The 26,288-nt window shown below is 41.0% G+C and overlaps 1 protein-coding gene across 26 annotated transcripts in view; it reads left to right on the forward strand.

The window, feature by feature from the left end:
* Positions 1-26,288, forward strand: part of ncoa2 (nuclear receptor coactivator 2) — a 363,375-nt gene that overhangs the window by 293,022 nt on the left and 44,065 nt on the right. For 19 of the 26 annotated variants that reach the window (XM_069921270.1, XM_069921269.1, XM_069921268.1 and 16 more), the window contains 5 exons: positions 2,505-2,606; positions 2,929-3,069; positions 5,594-5,741; positions 7,018-8,305; positions 20,811-21,024. In XM_069921270.1, the coding sequence (XP_069777371.1) occupies positions 2,505-2,606; positions 2,929-3,069; positions 5,594-5,741; positions 7,018-8,305; positions 20,811-21,024 (1,893 nt within the window). The remainder of the gene's footprint in view (positions 1-2,504; positions 2,607-2,928; positions 3,070-5,593; positions 5,742-7,017; positions 8,306-20,810; positions 21,025-26,288) is intronic. The other 7 variants (XM_069921260.1, XM_069921282.1, XM_069921281.1 and 4 more) reach the window with 2 other exon arrangements.

A 26,288-nucleotide genomic window follows, 5' to 3' on the forward strand; every position in this document is an offset into this window, starting at 1 on the left:
TTAGTGCTACTTTTGAGATCTAGAGTGCTGGTTGATTTCACAATGGCAACAGAGCGGCAGCAAGAGAGTTTGAGGTTGGCGAATCGTCCATTCATGAATGGAGGAAAAAGAAAGATGAGTTTGAGTGGATGAATCCACAAAATGCGCATGTCATGGCCGGAAACCTAAATGGCCCCAGTCTGACTTGAAGGAGTAGGTTCTTAGTCAAACAAACTCAGGCTGTATTTACAGTCGCCATTTAGATGAAAGTAGGACTATTGGCACTTGAAAGAAGCATCCTGGATTTCAAGGCGGGGTTTCCCTGGATATCAAAGTTCATGAAGCAAAATGGATTGTCAGTAAGAACTAGAACTACTGTAGGTCAACGACTTCCGTAAGTTGGAAACAAAAAAAATCATTGATTTTTTCCATTTTAGTCGCCAATGAAATATGCAGATATAAAATCACACCTGTGGATGTCATTAACATGGGTGAAGTCGCAGTGGCCTTTGCCATCCCTGCCACAAAAACTGTGACTGTCTCTGAAACAAAAACTGTGGCCATATCCACAACTGGACATGAAAGTTGTACTTTACTGCAGTCCTTAATGGCACTGCATGTGGCGCTAAATTGAAGCTAATTATCATATTTAAAAGAGTAATATTGCTGCGAGAAAAAATACCCAATACTCTGATTGTGAACTGTAACGAGAAAGGTTCGATGGACTCCAATATTATGAAACTGTGAGTGGAAAGATGTTACAGGCTGGAATCAGGCAGTTTTTTTTTAAAGAAATTATTTCTCTTAGTTGATTCCATGCCAGCTCACAAAGAGCATTCAGCACAAAGGACTATAAATTCTGTTGGCACCCACATTTCAGAAATTCCAGGTGGGTCGACATGTAAACTGCAGCCACTCAATATTTCAGTAAATCATCCATTCAAGACATTCAGCAGATCAGAATGGGAGGAATGGATGTAGAAGAGCTCTCATGAATCCACCCCAGCCAGACAGGTGAAAAGAGTAACCTATACTGAAGTTTGTGAACGGGTTACCAGAGCATGGGATAAGATAACACCAAGAACTATCCACAGTGGATTCAGAAAAGTAGTGTAAAAAGATGATGGTGATTCCACCACTGATGACGAAAGCAGGGACAGTGACGATGTATCATTATCGACTACAGTAGCAGACCTCAGTTTTCTTCAGGCTGACTTCCAGGCCAAACATTTTGGCAGTTTCCGCAAAGCAGGACGTCAAGCGCTGAAGAGCTGGCTCCCCACCATGACTACCAGCCCCCCCACATCTCCATCGGGCACACAAAACTCAAAACGGTCAACCAGTTTACCTATCTCGGCTGCACCATTTCATCAGATGCAAGGATCGACAATGAGATAGACAACAGACTCGCCAAGGCAAATAGCGCCTTTGGAAGACTACACAAAAGAGTCTGGAAAAACAACCAACTGAAAAACCTCACAAAGATAAGCGTATACAGAGCCGTTGTCATACCCACACTCCTGTTCGGCTCCGAATCATGGGTCCTCTACCGGCACCACCTACGGCTCCTAGAACGCTTCCACCAGCGTTGTCTCCGCTCCATCCTCAACATCCATTGGAGCGCTCACACCCCTAACGTCGAGGTACTCGAGATGGCAGAGGTCGACAGCATCGAGTCCACGCTGCTGAAGATCCAGCTGCGCTGGATGGGTCACGTCTCCAGAATGGAGGACCATCGCCTTCCCAAGATCGTATTATATGGCGAGCTCTCCACTGGCCACCGTGACAGAGGTGCACCAAAGAAAAGGTACAAGGACTGCCTAAAGAAATCTCTTGGTGCCTGCCACATTGACCACCGCCAGTGGGCTGATAACGCCTCAAACCGTGCATCTTGGCGCCTCACAGTTTGGCGGGCAGCAGCCTCCTTTGAAGAAGACCGCAGAGCCCACCTCACTGACAAAAGGCAAAGGAGGAAAAACCCAACACCCAACCCCAACCAACCAATTTTCCCTTGCAACCGCTGCAATCGTGTCTGCCTGTCCCGCATCGGACTGGTCAGCCACAAACGAGCCTGCAGCTGACGTGGACTTTTTACCCCCTCCATAAATCTTCGTCCGCGAAGCCAAGCCAAAGAAGACAGTAGCAGAAGAACGGTTGCAGGCTGTTCTAATGTATTTTAATGAAGAGAGTGAATAATCTGACTTTGAAGGATTCAAAGAGGTTACGGATGATGATGAAGAAGACTAATTGTTATATGTTCTTTTGAATTTAACATATTGTCCATCTTTTTAACTTGTCATTTAAGATGTTATATGTTTATTTTAAATTAAAGCAGTTTAAAAACAAAACAATTTACTTTAGAAGCAGAGGCTGGTCAATTAAGTTCGCTATTTTATTCAAGATATAAAAATATTCTTGTATAGCACGCACAAATGCATATAACACTCTAGGGGGTACCTGGTTTTAAAATACGCACATAACGCATATTCTTATTTTAAATGGAAATTGTTTCTTCCCTTTCTCAGATTTGCAATCCTGTCTGATCTGTGTTGCAAGGAGAGTTCCCGTAAAGGAGAGATCACAATTTGTTAATATTGAAAGTTTTACTACAAAGCATGATTTAACAGGTAAAGCAATATGATCATTTTAATTTGTTTTTAATTTTAACCATATGGCATGATAGAATGCCCTTCAGGCACATGAAACCGTGCTACCCAATTAACCAATGATATATATACCTTTTGGAGGGTGGGAGGAAACTGAAGCACCCAGGGAAAAGCCATGAAGGTCATGAGATAACATGACAAGGCAGAATTGGAACTCAGGTTGCTGACGTAACTTTAGCATTGTGCTAACTACATTAATCGAGCAATCATTTGGGATTTTCTGAGCTTGAAATTTGACATATGAAATTTGTTTCTTTTTTTTCCTATTTCAAAATAAAATTAGGCAAACTAAAATATCTGGATATAAATACATTACGTGCATCAATGAAACCAGGCTGGGAAGACTTGGTACGAAGGTGTATTCAAAGATTTCACCTACAAAATGACAAAGAGATTGCTTTTGCGAAGAGGCATCATCATGAAGGTGAGGCTGTTGAATGGAGGATTCTGTTCAAATCAAAATCAAATTTAATATCTAAAATAAATGCAAGAAATCCCTCATCGATATAAAAAAACAGGCAGATGTGGGCCTGAATATTTTGCAATTCTGATAAATCAGCCACATTTGAAATTTTAATCTCGTTTCATTTTTTCATTTTTACCAATGAAAGGACTTGCTGTGTACTTCTGATTATTTTTTCTTTCTGTGAAATGGAATGTGCATGTCTTTTATCAAGTTCTGCCCTACTTTCTTGAAATAATTAATATTCTGTTTGAGCCTTAACTGTGAAATTCTTTAATAAGTAGTGTTACAGCTGACATAAAAACAGAAAAGACTGGAAATACTCTGCAAGCAGGCCTTGTTAGTGGGAAAAAGGAAATGTTTCAGGGCAAACAGCCTTCATCAGAACTGGGAAGCAGACAAAAGAAGCTTGCTCAAGTGCATACACCTGATAAGGAGAAGCTGGAATGACCATGGGAACAAGGTGTAAATGGTTATTTAGTGAATGGTGGCACAAGAGACTGCAGATGCTGGATTTGGTGAACGACTTTGAAGCAACAGCATTTCCTCCTGCAGTTTGTTTTTTGAATGTGAGTAGGTAGAGAGGAAGAGCATAGTCAAAAGAACATCGATGAAGAAATATATGAGTTGCATAATTCCAAGGTGGTAGATTCACCCAGCAGGTCAGGATGAGCCAATATGAAAGAAGACGACTAACATAGACAGACATAGAATTCGATACTGAGTCCAGAAGTTTGTAACTTGCCCATACAGGTGCTGTTCCTTAAGCTTGCATTTGACCTCTTTGTAAAAGATCGCCCCTGTGAACTGAATGCAAGTGTCCAATGAAACAATCATCCAATCTGTATTTGGTTTCTCTGATGTACAGGAAACTACATTGTGAACACAATAGTACACTGGAATACAGTCCTCCCCTTCCACCTTTCCCACAGCTTAACCAAGTGTCTTTTGTCTCCTTCCCAGTTCTGATGAAGGATCTTTGACCCAATGTTAATTCTATTTCTGTTACCACAGATCTGCTGAGTATTTCCAGAAGTTTTTTTTTTTGGTTTTATTTTAGATTTCCAGCATTTGTAGTTCTTTTGAATTTTTGTTGGTATTCAATCGGTTGCTCCCTGACCTCCATAGTTTGACTGTAAACCCAACTATTATTGTTTAATTTAATTTGGACATTCAGCATGGTAACAGGCCCTTTCAGCCCACGAGCCCGTGCCACCCAGTTACACCCAATTAACCTGCATCCCTGGCTCATTTATTTTTTTGATGGGTGGGAGGAAATTGGAGCATCGGGAGGAAACCCAAACAGACTCAGGAGAATGTATAAACTCCTTACAAGAACCACATTGTTCTCATTAAGATTTCTTAAAATAGCAGAATGCAAAATTGAATCTGGAATTTCTAGGTTTATATTGCTTATTTACTCACTAAGCCATTGGAGGAACCAGGATTTCAGGGAAAACTGTAAAAAAGAGAATTTGGGCTTTATGTGATTTGTAGTCCCGCATCGGACTTGTCAGCCACAAACGAGCCTGCAGCTGACGTGGACTTTTACCCCCTCCATAAATCTTCGTCCACGAAGCCAAGCCAAAGAAAGAAAGAAAGAGTCAAAGGATTACTTGAGTTTTAACACTTGAATCTGCTTGCAATCATGTTTTCAAGACTAGATAACAATTTTCTTGTGGTTCAGTGGCATCTGTTAGAAAGTATGAAGTTGAGTAATGATTGACCATCACAAATATTGGTTACCTGAATGAAGTACCAGGGAGCTGTCATCATCGATGAAATGGTGTCCCAGTATGAGTCAGCATGTTTTTTTTTAATTTTTTTTTCACACCATAAATCACATTAGCCATGATATACACTTTTTCACACATATACAGTGACTTTTTCTCCCCCCTCCTCCCTCCTCCCAAGCCACCCCCCCACCCCCCCCCTCATCCATTTTAGGTATACAATCTAGGTTGCATTAAGCCAGTCAGACAATGTTGTCACTCAACAAAAATACACCAGAAATTCTACAGAGTCCATTCTTTTCTTTCCTTCTCCTTCCATCAACTTAGGTAATGTTTGTCCCCGGTAGGTTTTCGCTATTGTATTTAATGTAAGGCTCCCATATTTGTTTGAATATTTCAATATTATTTCTTAAACTATATGGTAAACTATTAGGTAATGTTTGTTCCCGGTAGGTTTTCGCTATTGTATTTAATGTAAGGCTCCCATATTTGTTTGAATATTTCAATATTATTTCTTAAACTATATGGTAAACTATTAGGTAATGTTTGTTCCCGGTAGGTTTTCGCTATTGTATTTAATGTAAGGCTCCCATACTTGTTCGAATATTTCAATGTTATTTCTTAAACTATATGTATGGGTCAGCATGTTCATGTGTGAATTATTATTTTTAAATACTGTGCCTGATGCCTGGGAAATTTCAGGTAACATTGTGTGCCATTTATCATTTTTCCTCAACTTCTTTGAATTGCAGTGCTGAGGCACGGTCAGGCTTTGAGTCCTGTATATCGGTTTTCTTTATCCGATGGCACCATGGTTGCTGCACAAACAAGGAGCAGGCTTATGCGTACTCCGAATACCAGTGAGCCCCAGTTTATCATGTCACGGCATGTTGTTCAACGGTAAGCATCAAACGTCCTTCCTGTAGTTTTGACCCAAAAATCAAAGGTTACTGAAGCTTCATATTAGAATGTGACATCAGCACTCGGAAGATGCTGTTTGAGGTATTTGGCAGTATAATGACCTTTGGGCGTCTGGATCATACTTGTTGGATTTTGCACCTGGGTCAATTGACCACACTGTCGCTCTTATATTTCCGGTGTTCTGGAGTGCATCTTATGCAAATTGACCTCCAGTTAGGGATGGTAATGTCGAAGCTTTGCTCCACGTGGAGCATCTGATATTTTATGTTATCCTCTCTCTTGATGCAAGACAGACTGAGTAACACCAGCTTAGATGAGACGTAGAAGAAAAGCAGCAGAAAGATACATGTTCAATAAGATAGCCAAATGAACAGAGGATAGTTGTATACGAGTTTTGACAGTTTCCTGTGATCCCCTTTTCACGAGCATTATAAAAGTTGCAAACAGGCAAGATTTTCATTTACAAGTTGCTCTACTCCAAAATCTGGTGATTTCAACTTTCTTTTGTGATCTTCTTGTGCTCACATTCTGCAGACGGAGGGGGAAAAAGGCATTTATTAATGTAAAAACAAACTTGTTTCACAAACTGTTAACTGTTTAAAGAGAAACTTTGATACCCCTTTCCACTTGGAGATGCAGGCAAGTAACATCTGATTATTCAGTTAACCCAAAAAGAATGCCTGTGAATATCAAATGAAAGTACTCATAACTGACTTTCTCGGGACCTAGACACTGACTGAACTCACAGCTATTGTTTAAAGCTCCAAAACATGGCCTCGAACTTGTACATTATAGCTCAACATTAGCATATACAACTTCACAGAACTTCATTGTACTTTGTTTATTCTATATCCTCTGTGCAAGTGACACACCAACACACAGGGATGCTTGAGCGTGCACCACACAGTTTGGGTCAGGATGGCTCGTGCAAAGTTTGCATGTGCCCGCATGGCCCAGGTTTAAGGTGAGGTCTCAAAAACAAAATTGTGAAGATCTGCCTCAAGTTGACAATGATGGTAAAGGCATATTTCAACCGAACCATAGGGAACCTGCCTGTTGTCCTGCTGCCAGATGCCCTTTAAGTTTAAAATAAATTTGCTGTTCATGACTGTTCTCCTTCAGGTGGTCCAGATATCACCACTTCATTTCCAATGCCCACCTTCACCAGATCTCCTTCCTCTTTGATGGTGAAATGCATGTGTTTGATGTATTAATTGCCACGGTGTGATTTGTCTTGTTTTATTTCAAACTGCAGAGAGCAAAATGTTTGTGGGATGAATCAGGAATCAACTGGACAAGGAATGGTCAAGTCATTGAATCCAAATTCCAATAATCCAGCCATAGCAGGTGTTTCAGCTGCAACAACTGGTCAAGAGATGGCAATGAACAGCAATTCAAGTTTTACCATGAATGGCCTGAAGGAGCAAGCAGGTATGGGACAAATGCAGGGAAACAGGTTTGTTTCAAGTGGAATGAACCATGGATCAAGCATACAAGCAGCCACTCCTCAGGGTAGTAACTATGCACTCAAGATCAGCAGCCCATCAAGAAGTAGTCCAGGTGTGACTGCTGGGCAACAGAACTCCATGCTTTCTCCCAGACATCGTGGAAGTCCTGGAATGGTTGGAAGCCCTCGTATCTCAGCCAGTCAGTTTTCTCCTGTAGGAAACTTGCATTCTCCAGTCGGGGTTTGTAGCAGCACGGGGAACAGCCATAGCTTCTCCAGCAGCTCCCTTAATGCACTTCAAGCCCTCAGCGAAGGACATGGGGTATCTCATGGGGCATCGCCTGAAATAAAAATGGTGACTTCGCAAAATTCTCCTGGGAACATCAGTTCTTCGCTCACTAAAAAAGGGAGCATGGACTCCAAAGATTCTTTCGGGCTGTTTGGTGAGCCTGTGCCAACTGAAGTTACCGCCACACAAACTGAAAGTGGACTTTCTGGGGAACAGAAAGAGAGCAGTGAAAGTAACTTAAATCCATTTGGTGGTGGAGATAGGACTGATGGCCAAGGCAGGGGGCATGATGGCAAAGGACATACCAAACTCCTACAGTTACTGATCACCAAATCAGATCAAATGGACACTTCCCCTTTGCCAAGTGTTCTTGGGGATTCTATTAAGGACTCTCCAGGCAATTCGCTAGGACTACTGTGTACTTCAGCAGTAACATCATCCACAACTAACACCTCTACGTCACATGGGCCCTCGCTGAAAGAAAAACACAAAATTTTGCACAGACTCCTGCAGGACAGCACTTCTCCTGTAGACCTGGCAAAGCTGACAGCAGAGGCCACAGGTAAGGAACACAACCAGGACGTGGGCAGTTCAATTCCTGGTGGAGAAATAACTAATAAGCAGGAACAAATGAGCCCCAAGAGAAAAGACAATGCACTACTTCGATACTTACTGGATAAGGATGACACAAATATGCCTAATATTAAACCTAAACTCGAGCGGATGGATAGCAAGTTGGATACCTGCATGAGTACAAAAGCAGCAATCAAGTCTGAGAAGGAGATGAATTTTGAACCATCAGAACAGGTGAGGGCCTTCAGTTTACATTTTTTTAATTTAAATGTAAATAATTTTAACGGCATTGTTATATTTTCTAAATTATTTATTTTCTAAATGGGCTGCAAACATGGGACCCTATTGGTAGTGTCTTGAGTCATTATTACAGTTGAGGAGGTGCTGAAGCTCCTGATGTATGTGAGGGTAGACAAATCTGCTGAGCCTGATTGGATATATCCAAGGATACTGTGAGAAACCAGAGGAGAATTTGCAGGTTCCCTGAGATTTATGAGTTATCATTAAGTATAGGTGAAGAGTCAGAAAACCGAAGGGTGGCAAATGTCCCTGTATTCAAGAAGGGCTGCAGGGGAAAGGCCTGGGAGCTACAGGCCAATGGGTCTGACAACTGTGGTTGGTAAGTTACTTGAGAGTATTCTAAATGCAAAGATCTGCATACCCTTGGATGGACAAGGGCTGATTTAGGAATAATCAGCACGGTTTTGTAAGTGAGAGGCCTTGTTTCACAAATATGAGGTTTTTGGGGTTTTTTTAAGATGTGACCTAATAGGTTGATGAAGGAAGAGCTCTTGACATTTGTATGGATTTTCACACAGCAATTGATGAGGTTCCAAGGTGAGACAGCAGATTGAATTTAAAAATTGGCCTCATAGAAGAAGTTGTTTTTATAGACTGGAAGCCTGTGTTTAGTAGTGTGCCAGAGGATTTGGTGCTGGCCCATTTACTGTTTGTCTTCTATATCAGTGATTTAGATGAAGATATACAAGGCATGTTTGCAAATGACATGGAATTGTCTGCTATTGTAGATAGTGAAGATGGAATTGTAGCAGGATCTTGATTTGTTAGGCAGGAGGGCAGAAGAAGGTTGATGGAATTTAATACAGAGAAATGTGAGGTGTTGCATTTTGGGAGCTCTATACCTACATAGCAAATGGTAGAGATTTGGGGAGTGTTGTAGAGCAAAGGGACTAAGGTGCACATGTACATAGTACGTAGATAGGGTGGTCAAAAAGGCTTTTGGCACATTGACCTTCATTAGTCAGAATGAGTATAGAAGCTAGGAAGTCGTTGCATTTGTGTAAGATGTGTGTGAGGCCCCATTTGGAGTATTGTGTTCAGTTTTAGACACTGTGCCACAGCAAAGATGATGCCAAGTTGGAGAGGGTGCAGAGAAGATTTACAAGGATGTTCCCAGAACTCAGGTCTGGGCTCTGTGGAGAGGTTGAACGGGCCAGGGCTTTATTCCTTGGAGTTCAGGAGGATGAAGAATGATCTCATAGATAGAAGTATACAAGATCATGAGAGGAACATATGGGGTGAACACACAGTCTTTTGCCCAGAGTAGGGGAATTGGTAACTTGAGGTTAAGGTGAAGGGGAGACATTTCATTGGAATCTGAGGGGTAATTTTATTATACAGAGAATGGTGAGTGTATGGAACAGGCTGCTAGAGAAGGTGGCTGAGACAGATATGTGGATAGGATAGGGTTAGAGGGATATGGGCCAAATGCAAGGAGGTGGAACTAGTGTGGATGGGTCACTTTAGTTGGTGTGGGCAAGTTAGGCTAAAGGGCCTGTTTCCACACTGTATCATCCTAATGAAATCTTTCTGACCAGAACATTCTAAATGAGCTAAATGGCATTTATTTTCTTGTGGTTCTCATTAGTTTGCTCATTTAAGGTGAAATAAGTCGATGCACCTTGAGAATTAATCTTGGCCTTCTGGTCTCAGGCAGTCTTGCAACGTGTTGGGCCATCCAAGAAGCTTTGTGTGTTTGTGTGTGTGTGTGTAAAAAAATAATGAAGACATCACATGATAAACTAATTTGCTTCACAATTGTTATGTTTAAGTGTAGGTCCCAGTTAGTTCTGTCTTTTTTTTCCAATTTGTCTTTTCTGTATATATTGCATTGTCCAGAAAATAAAATTTATTGCTGGGGGTGGAGAATGGGTATTGCTGTATTGCCTGCGTTATGGATGGCAATAATTAGCTCCATCAACTCAAGCCTTCAGCTTCTCAGACTCCAATGCTTGCATGCTCAGGCATATGCAGTTGTTCGAAGTGACCTGCAGGTTGGATTCCAGTGGAACGGACGTCCTGTTCCATTGCAGGTCTCAATTCTGAGTCCAGTACCATCATACTGATGTACCCAGTCCCTCAGCTGTACTTCAGTTCCCACTGGTTTAGGTAGCAATCCTATTCAATTCAAATGAGCCTGGTGACCAGAGGAAAATTTTGAATGCAGGAGCTATTTGACATTATTTTTATGTTGTTGTAATTTGTTAATGCTTTATGATATTTTAATTTTTTTTAACTATTTACATGGATTTGAATAGATTTGAAACATCACTGATTTTCAAAGGCTTAAAAATAGTTCAAAGGTGTCTATCTCCACCTGAGCAGGAATCTAGAGTCGTGGTCACACAGCGCAGAAATTAGCTTGTTATGCCAGCATGTTCCTTCCAATCTTGTACCCTTCTACATTAAATTTATTTGCCTGTATCCATCCATGCTTTGTGAATTTAAATATCTGTCTAAGTCCCTCTTCAATGTATAGTAATTTCTGCCAACAAGCTCTTAAAAGTAAAAATCTTGCTCCCTGTTGAACACTTTCTTCTCATCTTAAACCTGTAGCCCATCTCAACCATGGGAAAAAAGTTTAATGAGCTGAACTAATTATGCCTCTCGTAATCTTGAATACTTATATCTAGTCACCCCAGAGAAAACAAGCCTACCATTTCCACTCTTTCCACTAACTAAGCTTTCCAATCTGGGCATCCAGGGCCACAGCAAGACCTCTCTCATGTCTGGTTATGCCAGATGCATTATTCTCAACAGTCTGTCTGTCTTTTTTACACAAAGCCCACTTGGTCTTTATTTATTCGTTTTGGCAAATATTTTGCGTAACTATTTGCCAGGGCTTTGGCAAGTACTTTATCATCTGTGTTTAGCAGTGAAATATATCTATAAGAAGATGGCATTAGCGAATCCTTGTCTTTTTTAAGTATCGCCATAATGATTGCTGTCGAAAAGGGTCTGGGTCTCCATTTCCTGGTCTACCACCTTGATATAGAGAGGCATCAGTAAATCTTTTATAACTCATCCTCTATCCCTTCCTCTGTAAAGGGCAGATCTAAGTCTTCCTGTTCTCTGAGTCTAAATTTGGTAACTCTAATTTAGACAGGAACCCATTGGCTTTATCGGACACCCCCTCCCAAACCCTGTTAACTCTGATTTATATAAACCCTCATAGAATTCCCTGAAGGTCTTATTAATCTCTTTTGGTTTATGCGTGATTCTGCCATTCCCAGTTTGTACCACATTGATCGTCCCTGTGGACTGTTCTGACTTCAATTGCCAAAGATTTTATGGGCTCTCTCCCCTCCAGTTCATAGAATTTTTGTTTTGACCGCATTATAGCCTTTTCCATACTATACATTTGTAGCGTATTCTATTTCAGTTTTTTTTTTTGCTAGAGCCCTATAATGATCCTCTGAACCCAATTTTTGGAACTCCTTTTCTAGATGAGTAATTTCATGTTCCAATTCATCCACCTCCCTCATATGTTTTTTTTACTGTTTTGGTGTATCCAATTATTTGACCTCTCAGATATGCTTTGAGGGTGTCCCTTAGGAGGAATTTATCTGGAGTAGAGATATAGTTGGCCTCACAGAACATGTCTATCTGTGGTCTTATAAAACTACAAAACTCCGGTTGCAGCAGCATCTATATGCCGTATCCTGCTTATCTGGGACTTCTGTTGTTAATGTCATGTACTCAGCCTCTATGATCCAACCCTCTACAAGTCCTGAAGCCAAGAAAAACTTTATTCTAGAATAAGAGTCATGCTCTTTTGAGTAGAAGGAATAATCCCTCTCCTTTGGATGTTTCCGCCTCCACACATCTATCAATTTCAGCTCCTTCATGCAGTCAATGGTAGCCCTCATATCCTTTGTTTTAGTTATTTCTTTTATTGATTTATCTGAGACAGGATCCAGACAGAAATTAAAATCTCCCTCAATCAAGATGTTCTCCTTTCCTTCTGCCAATCTTAGGAAAATGCTGTGTATGAATTTCTCGTCATCAAAGTTGGGGGCGTACGCATTTACTAAGGTCCAGGATTCTGAATGTATCTGACAGTGCATCATTACAAAACTTCTATCTGTGGTCACATTCTGCACTCTCACCGGAACATTATTTCGTATCAAAATTGCCACCCCCTTTGCTTTTGAGCTGAACGAGGAGGATATTACCTGGCCCACCCATCCCCTTTTTAGTTTTGGTGTTCCCACTCCATTAAATGCCTTTCTTGGAGAAAAGCCAGATATGCTCCCATTTTTTTTTTAAACGTTGGCCAAGACTCTTTTCCTCTTCACCAGCCCGTTTGAGCTGATAACGTTGAAACTAAGATATTTTATACTCTTAGCCATTGACCCAGAGACTCCTAGACCTGTGCTTCCCCCATACCTCCAGCTCCCACATCCGTCATTCGTCTAACCTTATTCCTTAAGCCGTCCACTCCAACCCGCCTGTTCCGTGGCAAACCCTGGGAAAATAAAGCAAAAACATAGACCATGAACCCCAAAAGGACAAGTAAGAAAAAAAAATTAAACAAAAATAAAAGAGAGGAAAACTAACAAAAATAACACAAAATAGTACATCAAATTCCAACCCCTTGCCAACATATATTTCCCATCTATATTTCCTTTAATTCTCCCCCCCCCCCCCCCCACAGCCTTTGTTGACTTCACCCTCCGCGTTGTTACCATCCCCCTCCTTACCACAGGCTGTGCACTTTGCACCCATCTACCTCCCGCACCTCTCCGCCCAAGCCCCCCAGACCATTTCCTTTTTACAAATTCTCCCAATAATGTGTTTATACAAACATCAGTTAAACCCACACTTGTCATTCTCATATGTAATTATTACTTGCAATGCATTCTTACATACAACAAAATGTTGGCATTACCCATTTGGCACATATGTACTATTCCTTACAAACCGGCAGCTGTTTTACAAACTCCTGAGCCACATTGACCTCAGACAGGAACTTTCTCTCACCCGCTGACTGACGTTTTTCTTTCCAGATAGGGATCTTTTATTTGCCCATTTTTATTATTTTTGACATTTATTCTTTTTAAAGCGTTTTTTAATCTCCTGGTCCAGGAGCTCTGGGGATCGACATCCTGCTACTCCCTCCTCATGATGTCCTTGGAACATTTTCTTAAGAAATAAGCAGCTGCAAGTGGCTAAAACGACACCCCCACCCCCTCCCCAAAAAATTGGGAAGTGAGGCTGAGGAGCACTTTAAGACTAGAGGCTGTCATTTCATTTGTTTTCAAGGTACTTGTAGAAAAAGATAGGGCTGGCCCACAAGTTCAAGTTCCAAATTGGGACAGGGCTAATTTGGATAGCTTCAGACAGGAACTTGCAGAAGTTTATTTGGAGAATCTGCTTGCCAATAAATTTGTTCTGGTGGTATGATGATGTTAAATGCCAAGCTGTAGCAAGAGCCTGACATAAGTATTAGAGTGAAGAGTAAGACTGACAGAATTAGGAAACCCTGCTTGACAAAAATATTATGGTTGAGGCTCTCATCAAAAATAAAGAGTCATATGACGGGTATAGACAGCTGGGACCAAGCAAGTCCCCTAAGAAGTATTGGGGATGTAGAAGTACACTTCAAGAAATTACTAGCTCAAAGAGGGGACAATAATTTTTTTTAAATTTTGTTAGCCATTGGTGAGGTACTGGAAGGTAAAGAAGAAGCCAGGATAGCTGGTTGAAGTAGATGGGTGCAAAATTACATCTTGATATTTGACCAAATATCTGAATAGGAAAAGGTTTAGAGGGATTTGGGCCAAATACAGGCAAATGTGATCAGTGTTGGTGGATGGTTTAGTCAGCATGGGCAAGGCAAGATAGGCAGAAGGTCCGACTATGCATTTGCTCAATTTCCTGCTGTAGCCTAAGACAATCTTCCTCATTATCCACAACATTACCAACCTGTCAAATCCTGATGCACCTCCCTAGGTAATTCATGGTTAAAGAAGACCAGGCCATTCAGCCATCCTGTGCAGGCATGCAGCAAGAGCAGCCAGCATGATCTTGCCCCATCAATTGGACAGTAGCAATAAAGTGACAAATCCCCTTGCCTGGGGATTTGAGTGAGACAATCTAGAATAGGTACATTAAAAAAAAATTCTATATAATAATGTCTCCAAATGTGGCAACTTATTACATTCATATATACGATTCATGTTTAGTTGGAGAGGAGGCAGAAAGCCACAAGAGCCCCCTAGATCTCATGCAAGTCGTTCTGAATAAGAAGGTGGGAGCTAGGTGCCAAGCACCTCTGAGCTCAGCCCAGTCATATAGTTCTCCAGGTTGTGACAATAAGCATTTCTTCAGCAAGAACTTTCTTTCCCATGACTCCTCTCTTGCTGCTGTTACCATTCAGCACTCCCAAGCCTACCTTCTCATAGTGCACCAATGCTAGAATTCTCCAGTATAGATTGTTGCTTCCCTAATTTATCTTATCTTATATTTAGTACTGTTTACATACATACTAAATTATGAAATGCTTTACCTAAATGTCTCTGTCTCGCTATTCTTTTAATGGTTCCTTAAACAGACACTAAGCCTTGTAGCTACATGTCCTAACAACTTTTTGCCTTAATTCACCTGTGAAACTCTTTGGGATGCTTTTCAAATTGAATGAAAGCATATTATTTTATTTCATTGCTCTCATATATCAGCATTTTATTACTTTTTTTTTAATGTTTTTCCCATATTACTCTCGGGTCCCTTTCAGAATCTCCCTGTGCTCATTACATTCGATTCATTACCAGTAATTCTGCAAGCTATAATGAAAACAAGGTCAAACTGCAGTGCTGTCTTCTGCCTGAGCTGAAATCAAAAGCACCTGTTCAGCCATTTTTTTCCCCTCACAAGCCTTTTTTTTAAAAGAAGAAGAAAAATGTCATAATAATTCTCTGAAACCAAATACCATTTGGCTTTGCTTCTCATTCTGTGATTTTTGTTATCATTTAATCTATTGCATTGAACATTCGTGCAATGGTCACAAAATCAAAATCTGATCTGGCATCACTCTTACCTCCATCGCTTTTTATGGTGCATGACCTTTCTACTAATAGCTTCCACACGACATGTCAAATACCTAGCACATCCCATGTAAGTAGCAGTCTGTGCTACTGATTATGATGGCGGCCTATGGACAAAGGGCTGAAAGCAACCATTAGTTTCATGATATACTTTGAAATTTAATTTCAAGAATGACAAGACACGTGCTTTGTCTGGCCCTCATTCAACCTTGTTGCCTTCATTAATGGAAAACTGTTGTGGTACACAGCAAAGTTCTCAAGTAGACTGATGCAGAACTATTGAATAGGGCATGACAGCTCCATAAACTACTCAGTATGTTGGGTGTTGTGTTCAATTTTATACTAAATCAGCAAATAGGTAACATTCTATTATTGAATAGTGGGTTTTGCCATTTTTGCACAGGATTTATCTTCCAACTTTTTTTGTTAAATTTGTTTTATTTTGTATTTAATCTGGAAATAATGCAATATTTTAATGTAAATTAACACAAAATTTGTGAGTTATGAAGTTTCTTTTTCTTGTGATACCTCCATCTCCACTCTGACATTATAACTGAGCTCACCTTGCCCATACAAATCAAAGATAGCAGAATCTCCAATGTCACATTGCCTGAGATCACTGGCGACATAAACATGGGAGATCCAATCTGTGTGTCTTCATGTCATGGCTTAATCAACAGAGTTTTCTTTCATTTCCAGTGCAGTGAAAGGCCCTTCTGGCCCATGAAATTTGTGCTGTCCAATTACACCCAATTAACTTACATTTTGGAGGGTAGGAGGAAACCAGAGCAGACAGAGAAAACCCATACAGGTCATGGGGAGAACATAAAACTCCTTACAAACAGTTCGAGATTCAAATCCAGGTCACTGGCATTTTAATAATGTTGTCTTAATTGCTATGCTTGCCGTGCAACAGTTATATTTGACCTGCTATCAAGGACATTTCTATGAAGGAGAAGTAAATAGAAGGGTCATGTAGATTGTTAATTTGAGTAGGATTCAATGTTGTACATCTAATGCATAATATGTGTACAAATCAAATGACTTCTTAAAATTGCAAATGATTAGAAGTGGTGATCTGCAAGAGAAAAATACCCAATTTGATTCTGTCATTGAAAAAGTTCTGTTAAGCTGTTATTGATCACATGCACCACTGCATTTATTCTTCACCCTAGCATAGATTACCCTAGCATGTTTGTACCGAAAATGACCAATTTGAGATTAATTAATAATGTAAAAATAGGTTTAGTTGTAATCTCTGGAAGCAGAGCCATATTGCAATGCACCGTTGGGAATGATCCCCACATTTTCCCAGTTTGTTGTTTTCCATAAGGTTTCTACCCAGCAGCGTGCATCATCTGTTGGACATAACACTAAATAATCAAGAACTTTCAAAGAAGGGGGGGAGGGGGGGTCTTCATTAATACTTTCGATATTTAACTAATTCCATAGCTATATTTAAAAAAAAACTCTTTACACTAAAATGTGGTTTGAAATGGGCCAGGTAATATGTCGACAAAAGATAAATACTTCTGAATTTTCCCCATTTCATTTGAAACTTCAAGTACATTTGTTGGCAGGCTTATTGTATATTCTTAATCTTAAACTATATGACAGTTCAGGATGCTGGATGGAATATCAGATATTTATCAAGAAGGTTCTTCACTTTATGCATATTAAAGCGTTCAGGAAACAACTTGTGAAATAAAACAGAACAAGTAACAATTATTGACTTTACCCTGGTACTTGTTTTCTCTCAGTAGTAGTGGTACTGCATTGATGTCGAGAAAAATAAAACTACTTTCTGTTGAGATGAGCTGAAGCTATATTTCTTGGTGAATTACGATGCAGATCAGGAGAAACAAAAAGATCTGTTTGAAGTTTTGATATGGTTGTAACAAACATATTTCAGAACAGAGGTGGAAAAGAATCAAAATTAAGTAATATTGCCCAGTACTCTTGCAGCTTCATATATTAAATTTTAAATTGAGACATGCAGCATGGCAATAGGCCCTTTCAACCCATGAGCCTGTGCCACCCAACTGACCAACAACCCTCAGCATGTTTTTGAATGGTGGGAGGAAACTAGAACACCTGGAAGAAACCTATGCAGACACAGGGAGAATGTACGAACCCTGGTTGCTGGCACTGTAATAGCATTACTCTAACTGCTCGCAGGCTTATTGTATATTCTTACTCTACGCTGATTGTGCCACCCCTTTATGTGATCACTTCATGTACTTCCTCAGAGGTTGACACCTGCATTCCAGTTTTCTAAATTCAATAGGAACATAGGAAGTAGGAACAGGAGTAGGCCAAAAATGCCCATCGAGCCTGCTCCGCCATTCAATACGATCATGGCTGATCTAATTTATGACCTAACTCCATCTACCTGCCTTCTCCCCATATCCCCTAATTCCTCTATCATGTAAAAAATTATCTAACCGAATTTTAAATATGTTTAATGAGGCAGCCTCAACCACTTCCTGGTTAGAGAATTCCAAACATTCTCTACTCTCTGGGAAAAACTATTTTTCCTCATCTCTGTCCTAAATCTACTCCCCCGAATCTTGAGACTGTGTCCTCTCATTTTAGTTTCCCCGGACAGCTCAAAAAACATTCCTACATCTATCCTATCCACACCCTTCATAATCCTATATGTTTCTATAAGATCTCCTCTCATTCTTCTGAACTCGAGCGAATACAATCCTAGATAATTTAATCTTTCATCATAAGTCAACTCCTTCATCCCAGGGATCAACCTAGTAAACCTCCTCTGGACCGTCTCCAAAGCCAGTATATCCTTCCTCAAATATGGAGACCAGAACTGGACACAGTGCTCCAGGTGCGGTCTCACCAGTACCTTATACAGTTGCAACATTACCTCCCTACTCCTGAATTCAATTCCTCTAGCGATGAAGGCCAACATTCCAGTATGCAACATGTCATTAGAAATAGCAAAATAATACCAGAAATCTTGTATAATTATTGTCAAATCTTACAATATTCTAATTCAAAAATACAAGATCTTAAGGGTTCTTGACAGGGTGAAAGTGGGAGAATCTAGAACTACGGACCATTTGAAATTATGAGATATCAGAGCTGAGGCAATTTTTTTTTTCCAAGGGTTAGAAGTTTTTGGAACTACAGTATCTTTCCCAAAGAGTGGTGGAAACAGAATCTTAGATTGCTTCTTAGGTTGAAGGAGATCAGCTCCTAACAATTGAGTGAAATGCACCTACCCGTTCTCACTTTTCTCTCTACCCGCCTCCCCATGGCCTATGTGGCCTCTTCAACTACACAGTTCTCCCACATTCTTCTGTCCATCACCTCTTCATCCCTCCTGAGCCCCCCCCCAACTCCACTTTCTCCCCCCCCCACCCTTTCAACTTTAGTCGATAAAATGTCCCGACCCAAAACATTAACTGGCCATTTCTCTCCGTGGATGCTGTCTAACCCGATGAGTCCCTCCACATCTCTTTGTTCAATCAAGATTCCATCAACTGCAGTTTTTATTTTTCTCGTGAAATATTACCCAAGGTCAGCGGGAATGCAGAGCTGAGGTTTGTCAGATCAGTCATGTTCTTCTTAACAGCCAGAACAAAATTGAAAGGCCAAGGGGTCTACTCTTTCATAGTTCAAATTTATTGTCAGTATGCATACAGAACATGACATACAACTCTGAGATTCTTTTTTCCTGCTGGCCGGGCCAAATTCCTATTTATTGGCAGTGCAACAAAAAAAATGAACTCAAGAAAATATACTATTACAGGTGCCTAATCTTTTATCCAGGATCGTCGCGACCGGACACCTCACATTTGGAATCTTTTAAAATGGCAGTCCCTTTAAACAATTGCTATGTTTCAAGATCGCTTAAAATTGCACAAAATAGGGGGGGTGCAGGGTGCTAAATGAATTTAGATAAAATAAAGACCATAAGAGACTGGAATATCACTAGCATGTTTTTTATTTTAAAGTAAAATGTCAAAATAAAACTTGCTCAGACTCTTGTCTCTAGTGTACCCCGTCTCTTGCCTTTGGTGGAAAGGTGACTCTCGGCCCTGAACACCCAGTGGGAGAGAAGCAGGCGATGGCAGAGTGGTTACAGCTGCATGGGGGATTATGGGTAACAAAGACGGCCATTGCTCCCGCATTGAACCGTCGCCAACTGCCACCATTGGGAATTCCAGGCTTGGCAGAACTGCAACCCTGGTACCGCATTGGGAATTAGATGGGGGGGGGACATTGAGAATTAGATCGGAGTGCATCGGGAGTTAGATGGGGCGGGCAACCGACAGACGGATGGCTGGGGGTGGAGGGAGCGATCGACAGACAGCCAGAGTGCAATGGGGGTGGAGTGACTGATAGACAGCCAAGGGTGGGGGAAGCGACCATCGGACAGCCAGGGGCATGGGTAGCAACTGACTGGGAGTGGGGGGACCACCAGCAGGATGGTGGGCAGGGGGGGCAACCAATGGACAGCTGGATGTGTGGGGGGGCGACTGACGAGGGGTTAGAGGGGAGTGTGGGTTTGACCACTGGACAGCCAGGGACAGGGTTGGGGTGACCAACAGATGGCCGGGGCAGGGGGGATGGGGTGACTGACAAACTGCCGAAGGCACGGGGCAATCGACAGACAGCCAGAGCGATTGACGACGGAGGCTAGGTGCGAAGCAGTCGGGCATTTTCATTACCAAAATAAGTGCAGGTTCTTGGAGGTTGTGAATATTCAGAATCCCAGATAAAAAGTTAGGCACTTGTACAAAAGAGAGAAGTGTAAACAAGGAAAGAAATGTAAATTAAGTAGGCCATTCAGACAAAATAAATATTCAATAATAAATAATGTGCAAAGTAAGACCACAACTCCTGCTTCTAGGTGTAAATTTTCAAACTGTATTGTTCATCTCATATTTTGAATTGAAAGGAACTAATTTATATTTAAACCACTCATGATGGCCGAACTTACAGTGCATTTATTCCTAAATAATTCACTAAAGGGGTATCTTTTTTAATTGATTTCCCAAATTTAAACTGACATACATTTACTACATTCACATCAATGTTAAGTGGTGCTTAATAAAATCTTTGGAGCATGTGAATTTTAGATGGTTATATGCTTGAGAATTGGCTGCTGGTGGGGACCGGATTTCTCTGGAGTGCCCCTTCCATTTAACAGATCCCTGCATTGACTGCAGGTGGTCCTGTGACCAGCAAGTCTTACCCCAACAGAAATTTCTTCCTCCTGGAGAGAACCGGAGATTTTGGGGCTGGGGGGGGAGGGGGGGTACGTGATCATTTTGCAATTATTAAATCGGCTGTGGTACTTGAGTAGTGTCCACTGGTTGGGATTGAACACAAAATGGATGGGTGGTAATTGGCCTTGTTGTTGACAGCAGATCAGCAGTGACTTGGATAACTTAGAAGAAATTCTTGATGACCTGCAGAACAGTCAGTTACAGCAGCTTTTCCCAGACATGAAAGCGGCTCCTGCCAGTGGACCGGTTGACAAACAGACCATCTTCCAAGACCTCCTACAAATAGGCAATGGAAACGTCTCTGCATCACCACTTGGAACACAGAGCCCATTATCTGGGATGCTGCAAAACGGTAAGAATAACATCTGTGGTTTGCATAGCTCTGATGCTTGTTTTGGATTTCAAAATGTGCAATCTTTAAATCTGCAATTAATATCCTGTAAAATGGAAAACCCACAACTGAAGTGTTGGAGCAGAGTGATCTTTATTGCCTTGTTTTGTGCACTAGAAGCTAGGTTCACTTTCAAGAATTCCCCATTTTTATCAAGGTTGGGATTACAGGGTTCGGTCCACTGATAGACAGATGTATGTGCTTACCCCCTGTGGTGCTCTCTGCCTATTCAGTAAAGAGGTGTTGATGTACTAATTTTGGTAAAGTTGAGTACTGGGATCTTGGAATTGCTGACTTCCTCACTTGGTGCGGCTGCTATCTCCTGTGTTCCTTTTAGCCAGCTGCTACTCCTTTCCAAAAGTAACTTCCAACATTTAAAGCAGAAGCCTGGAAATACTGGAGTTAGACGTACGTGAAGTGTATATGTGATTATGTGCTGTGTATGTGTGATCGCCTTATTTGTATTATGTACAGTCAAATAATGATAAACTTGAACTTGAAGTACTCAGCAAGACCTGCAATAGGTTTGGAGAGAAAGGCAGTTTTGATGTTAAAAGTTTTAATGTAAACTGTTTCTCTACAGCTGCAAAGTTTCCATCATTTACTGTCATTAGATTTTCAGCCCTCATCAAGCATGTCTTTTAATATTTATGTAGGCTTGTGTTGTCTTGGTCAAATTTCAAATCTTAACAAAGGTGTTTGTGTGTATCGTAAGGAATTTAATGCATCCTAGTCCTAATCACAGTTTATGGTCTGAATGATATCAAACATTTGATGCTACAATCCTTCCAATAAGAGGGTTTAACCCACAGTCACTATTTATTTGCACAACAATTTCAGTTCCTGTACAAGTTCATAATACAGTGGAATCCCATTATGGTTCAGGTCCACAAAAAAAAACGGATCGTGAAAAAAGCAAGGTCGCGCTAAATCGGGGTTTCACGACTGTGTACTGTATATACACACATCGACCACGAGAGCAACCCAACCACCCTCCTCTGTTCACGGCAGCACTCACTCCCTACTCCTGTTCGCAGCAGTGCTCACCCTCCCATCATCAATGCAATAAATTCCCCACCAAGATAAATATTACTCATTTAGACACACCACTTCTAAGCATCCACTACGCCACAGGGTGGCCATCCCTAGTACTGCACCTTTTAAAATGGATGTGCTTAGCATCCAATCTCAAAGAATGGAATGTGGATGTTAAGGGCTCCACTAACACATCACTTTATGTCCGAATTTGCTATAAATCGGGGTTCCAGTGTATGTGGTGCTGAATATGTTAATAGTGTTCTGCAGCTGCAAGGAGAATTGTGGAAAATGAACATCTTTGACTGCATCAGAATTTATTGTCATGAACAGGTCACACGGTCCATGTCTTGGAGCAGCGTGACAGTGCAAATATTGCTAGAAATTGCAATTAAAATAAATTTGTGCAAAAGAAGAGAAGGTGAGGTGGTGTCAGCGATTCATTGTCCATTCAGAAATCTGATGGTGGAGGGGGAAGAAGCTGTCCTTGTGCTGCTGGGTGCTTCTCTTCAGGCTCCTGTACCTCCTTCCTGGTGGTAGCAGTGTAAAGAGGGCATGGCTTGGGCGGTGAGGATCCTTGAGGATAGAGGCAGCTTTCTCAAGACACCACCTCTTGTAGATGACCTCGATGGAGTCGAGACTGATGCCTGTGATGGCGCTGGCAGAGTTTACAACTCTCTGTAGTTTTTTTTTCCTATCCTGTGCATTTGCACCTCCACAACAGACAGTGATGCAACCACTCAGAATGCTCTCCATGGTACACCTGTAGAAATTTGTAAGAGTTCTTGGTGACATACCAAATCTCCTCCAACTCCTCATGAGGTCTAGCAAGCCTTCTTCATGGTTGCATCGACATGAAGGCCTTAGGACAGAGCTTCAGAGATGCTGACACCTAGGAATATGAAGTTCTTACCCCTCTCCACTGTTGACCTCTCAATAAGGACTGGCTCATATTCTCCTGATTCCCCCTCCTGAAGTCCACAGTCAGTTTCTTAGTTTTGCTAATGCTGAGTGCAAGGTTGTTATTGTGACACCACTCAAGAAGCTGATCTATCTCCCTCCTTACTCATTGCCTTCTGTGATTCTGCTGCATTTAGCTGTACTACGTTGGGTCAGACTGTGGAGTCATGGTAAATAGGGGTAAAATCCCTGAGGTGAGCTTTGAGCTGTCTGCTCTTAACTACTGGAGCCCTTTAGTTGATGAACCAGCCATCGGAGGCACATCAGTTTCCCCCCACCCTCAGTACCAGGGGGAGGACTGAAATGAGGAAACATTTTAGAACTTAAATGGTGAATCTTTGGAGCCCTCTGCCCTAGCAAAGGTGTGAGGGCTCAGGCATTGGTTATACGCAAAACAAACATTTGTAGGTTTCTGAATATTAGAGGTTTTAAAAGGCAGGAAAGAAGATGGAAAAATTAAGTTCAAGTTGAAGATCAGCCATGATCTTGCTGAACCGTAGAGTAGACATGAGAGGCCAAATGGTCAGCTCTTATACTTTTACAAGCTTTGGGTTATCTAGCTGACTACTGAAGCTGCCTTTCCAGTTATCAAGCAAAGCAGAATTTCTGAACTTAGATCATGACCTACACTTTTAATTTTAATAAATAATCTCCTTCTCAAAAGTCATCCTCTCCTCCCTCCCACTGCCCCTTCCAAAAAGTAATCTTCTACAGCACCCTTCTGCTGCCCCTTCAACAATAATCTCCCGCTCTCTTCCTGTCTTTGCCTCTTGCAAAGAAACCTGGTGAGTATCTTGGGCGATAATAAGATTTGGAAGTTCTGCCACCAATGGTCATTTTTTTTTTTTGGCAGGTTTTTACTTCAAAGATAAAGCCAAGCAATAGATTGGATCAACCGTAATGACTTGTGCAGTGCAATATAATTTTTCTTAAATACAATAACTTTCAAGCAGTGATGAATTTGCATTTTCCTCTGTTTTCACCGGTTGAACGCATCATCCAGTACTGTACAAAAATGCAGTTCCATCCAGCAATTTGGCAAAATGCTAAAAGATGACCACTGACAGTATGCTCAGTTTAAGTTGGGAGACACGACATGTTTACTGCTGGAGTTCAAACGTTGTTTTGTTTCATGCCCTTTCTATGTACTTGCAGGAGTAGTATGATCGCCATCTGCTGTTCAGAACAGGATCTGCAACTCTTGATTTTTTTGCAAATGCCATTTATTATTTTTTTCCCCTTCCTATCTTCATGTTTTAGTTAGCTCTGAGTAATGATTATCTTACTTAAAGGATCGAATTATGGGGATATTTGGCAATCCAAAAGGTCACCTGATTATATTCCAATGTAGGTTCTTGAGCCAAAACTTCCCCCCACCTGAAAATGCTGCTTGACCTTCTGAGTTCCTCATGCAGTTTGATTTTCACTCCAGATTACAGCATCTCCAGTCTCTTGGTGTCCATCTGATTACATTTTCTGCACAGTCTCCTATGGACGTATGCTGTAATCCACATATCAAGAAGCTTGATATCACAAATTACATCAGAGGATTTATGTTGAATCATGATTTTTAATTCAATCACCAGCCTAAGTGTTGTGTTCAAGAAAAGTATCGATGGGTCAAAGGGAATCAAGGCTGGACACATGTTATCAACAAACAGTGGGCCTTATTTACGCACAGGGGATTTCACAAAAGGGCACACACCCTCATAGACTAATGTACACAGCACACAGGTTTAACTTCTTCAGCACCCATCGCCCACAGGAATGGTATAACCCAGAAACGAGAGTTCAACTTCTTCAGTGCCCACTATCCACAAGCATGATATACGCAGAAATGAGGATTTTTCTTCAGCACACAACACCAACGGGGACGGTATACCATACAACTAACAACCACATACACATGAACCTGATCTCCATTGTCGCTGCTGCTTGGGATCTGGGATGGGCCCGTTGAGTCAGGCCTCTGGAGCTGCCCGTGGCTCGCAGCCTGGAGTTCAGCAATGATCACAACTAACAAATACATGCACAGCATTCTCAACTCCCAATTCCTTTTATCACTTTGTATTGTTAATAGTTACACATATTTCATTTTAAACCCAACTGACAAGATAACTTATGAAAGTCTAAAATTATTTTTCAAGATTAGCAAATGACTAATTGTGTAGTTCCTTTCATTCATACATGTTGCAAACTTACTTCGTGCACACATTTGCCAGCACTTTGCAAATAATCAATTCAATAAAATTCTTTCTTTTTCAATCTTTTTCTTGGTTTTTGAGAAAATAATAATATCAAATACATAGATACATATGATATAAAGTAAATAAAATTCAAAGATAAATGAAAGGGAAATATGCTACACCTTTTGAGTTTTTGTAGAATAGCAAATAACTTTGGCATTTTTTCATGAAATACCATTGTTTTCAATTTGCATAAGAATTAGGAACAGGGGTAGACCATCCTGCCCTTCAAGCTTTCTCCAATGTCTGTCAAGATTGTGGCTGATTGCTTGTCTCAGCTATCTTTTCCTGCATTATCTCCATGCTGTTAACTCTCTTAAATATCCAGAAATCTATCAGTCTCTGTTTTGAATTAACTTGATAACAGCTGTCCAGGCTGGAGAACTCCAAAGGTCCATTGCCCGAATCAGAGGACAAATGAAGAAATCACTGCTTGTCTTGGTCCTAAATGCTGACCCTCTTACACTGAGCCGTAGTTCCTGGATCTGCATCTGCTGGGGAATTGCCTCTGCATTCAGTTAACAGGCATAGGGACCCTTGGTTTTCAAGGGATATTAGCAATCTGGTTAAGAGAAAGAGAGAGGTGTAGATCAGATATAGGCCACAAGGAGAAAAATGAGGTACTAGAAGAGTATAGAAAATGTAAGAGAATACTTAAGAAGGAAATCAAGAAGGCAAAATAAGACACGAGGTTGCTTTGGCAGATAACGGGTAAGTAAACCCAAAGGGTTTCTACAAATATGTTAAGAGTAAAAGGACAGTAAAGGACAATATTGGTCCCTTAGAAGATCAGAGTGGTTGTCTATGTGTGGAGCCTAACAAAATGGGGGAGATCTTAAATAGTTTATTTGCATCAATATTTACTCAGGAAACTGGCACAGTGTATAAGGAAGGGAGGGAAACAAGCAGTAGTGGCTTGGAACATATACAGATTAAAGAGGAGGGGGGTACTTGGTGCCTTACAGCGAATAAAAGTAGATAATC

The sequence above is a fragment of the Narcine bancroftii genome, chromosome 2 (assembly GCF_036971445.1).
Source record: "Narcine bancroftii isolate sNarBan1 chromosome 2, sNarBan1.hap1, whole genome shotgun sequence".
NCBI lineage: Eukaryota > Metazoa > Chordata > Chondrichthyes > Torpediniformes > Narcinidae > Narcine > Narcine bancroftii.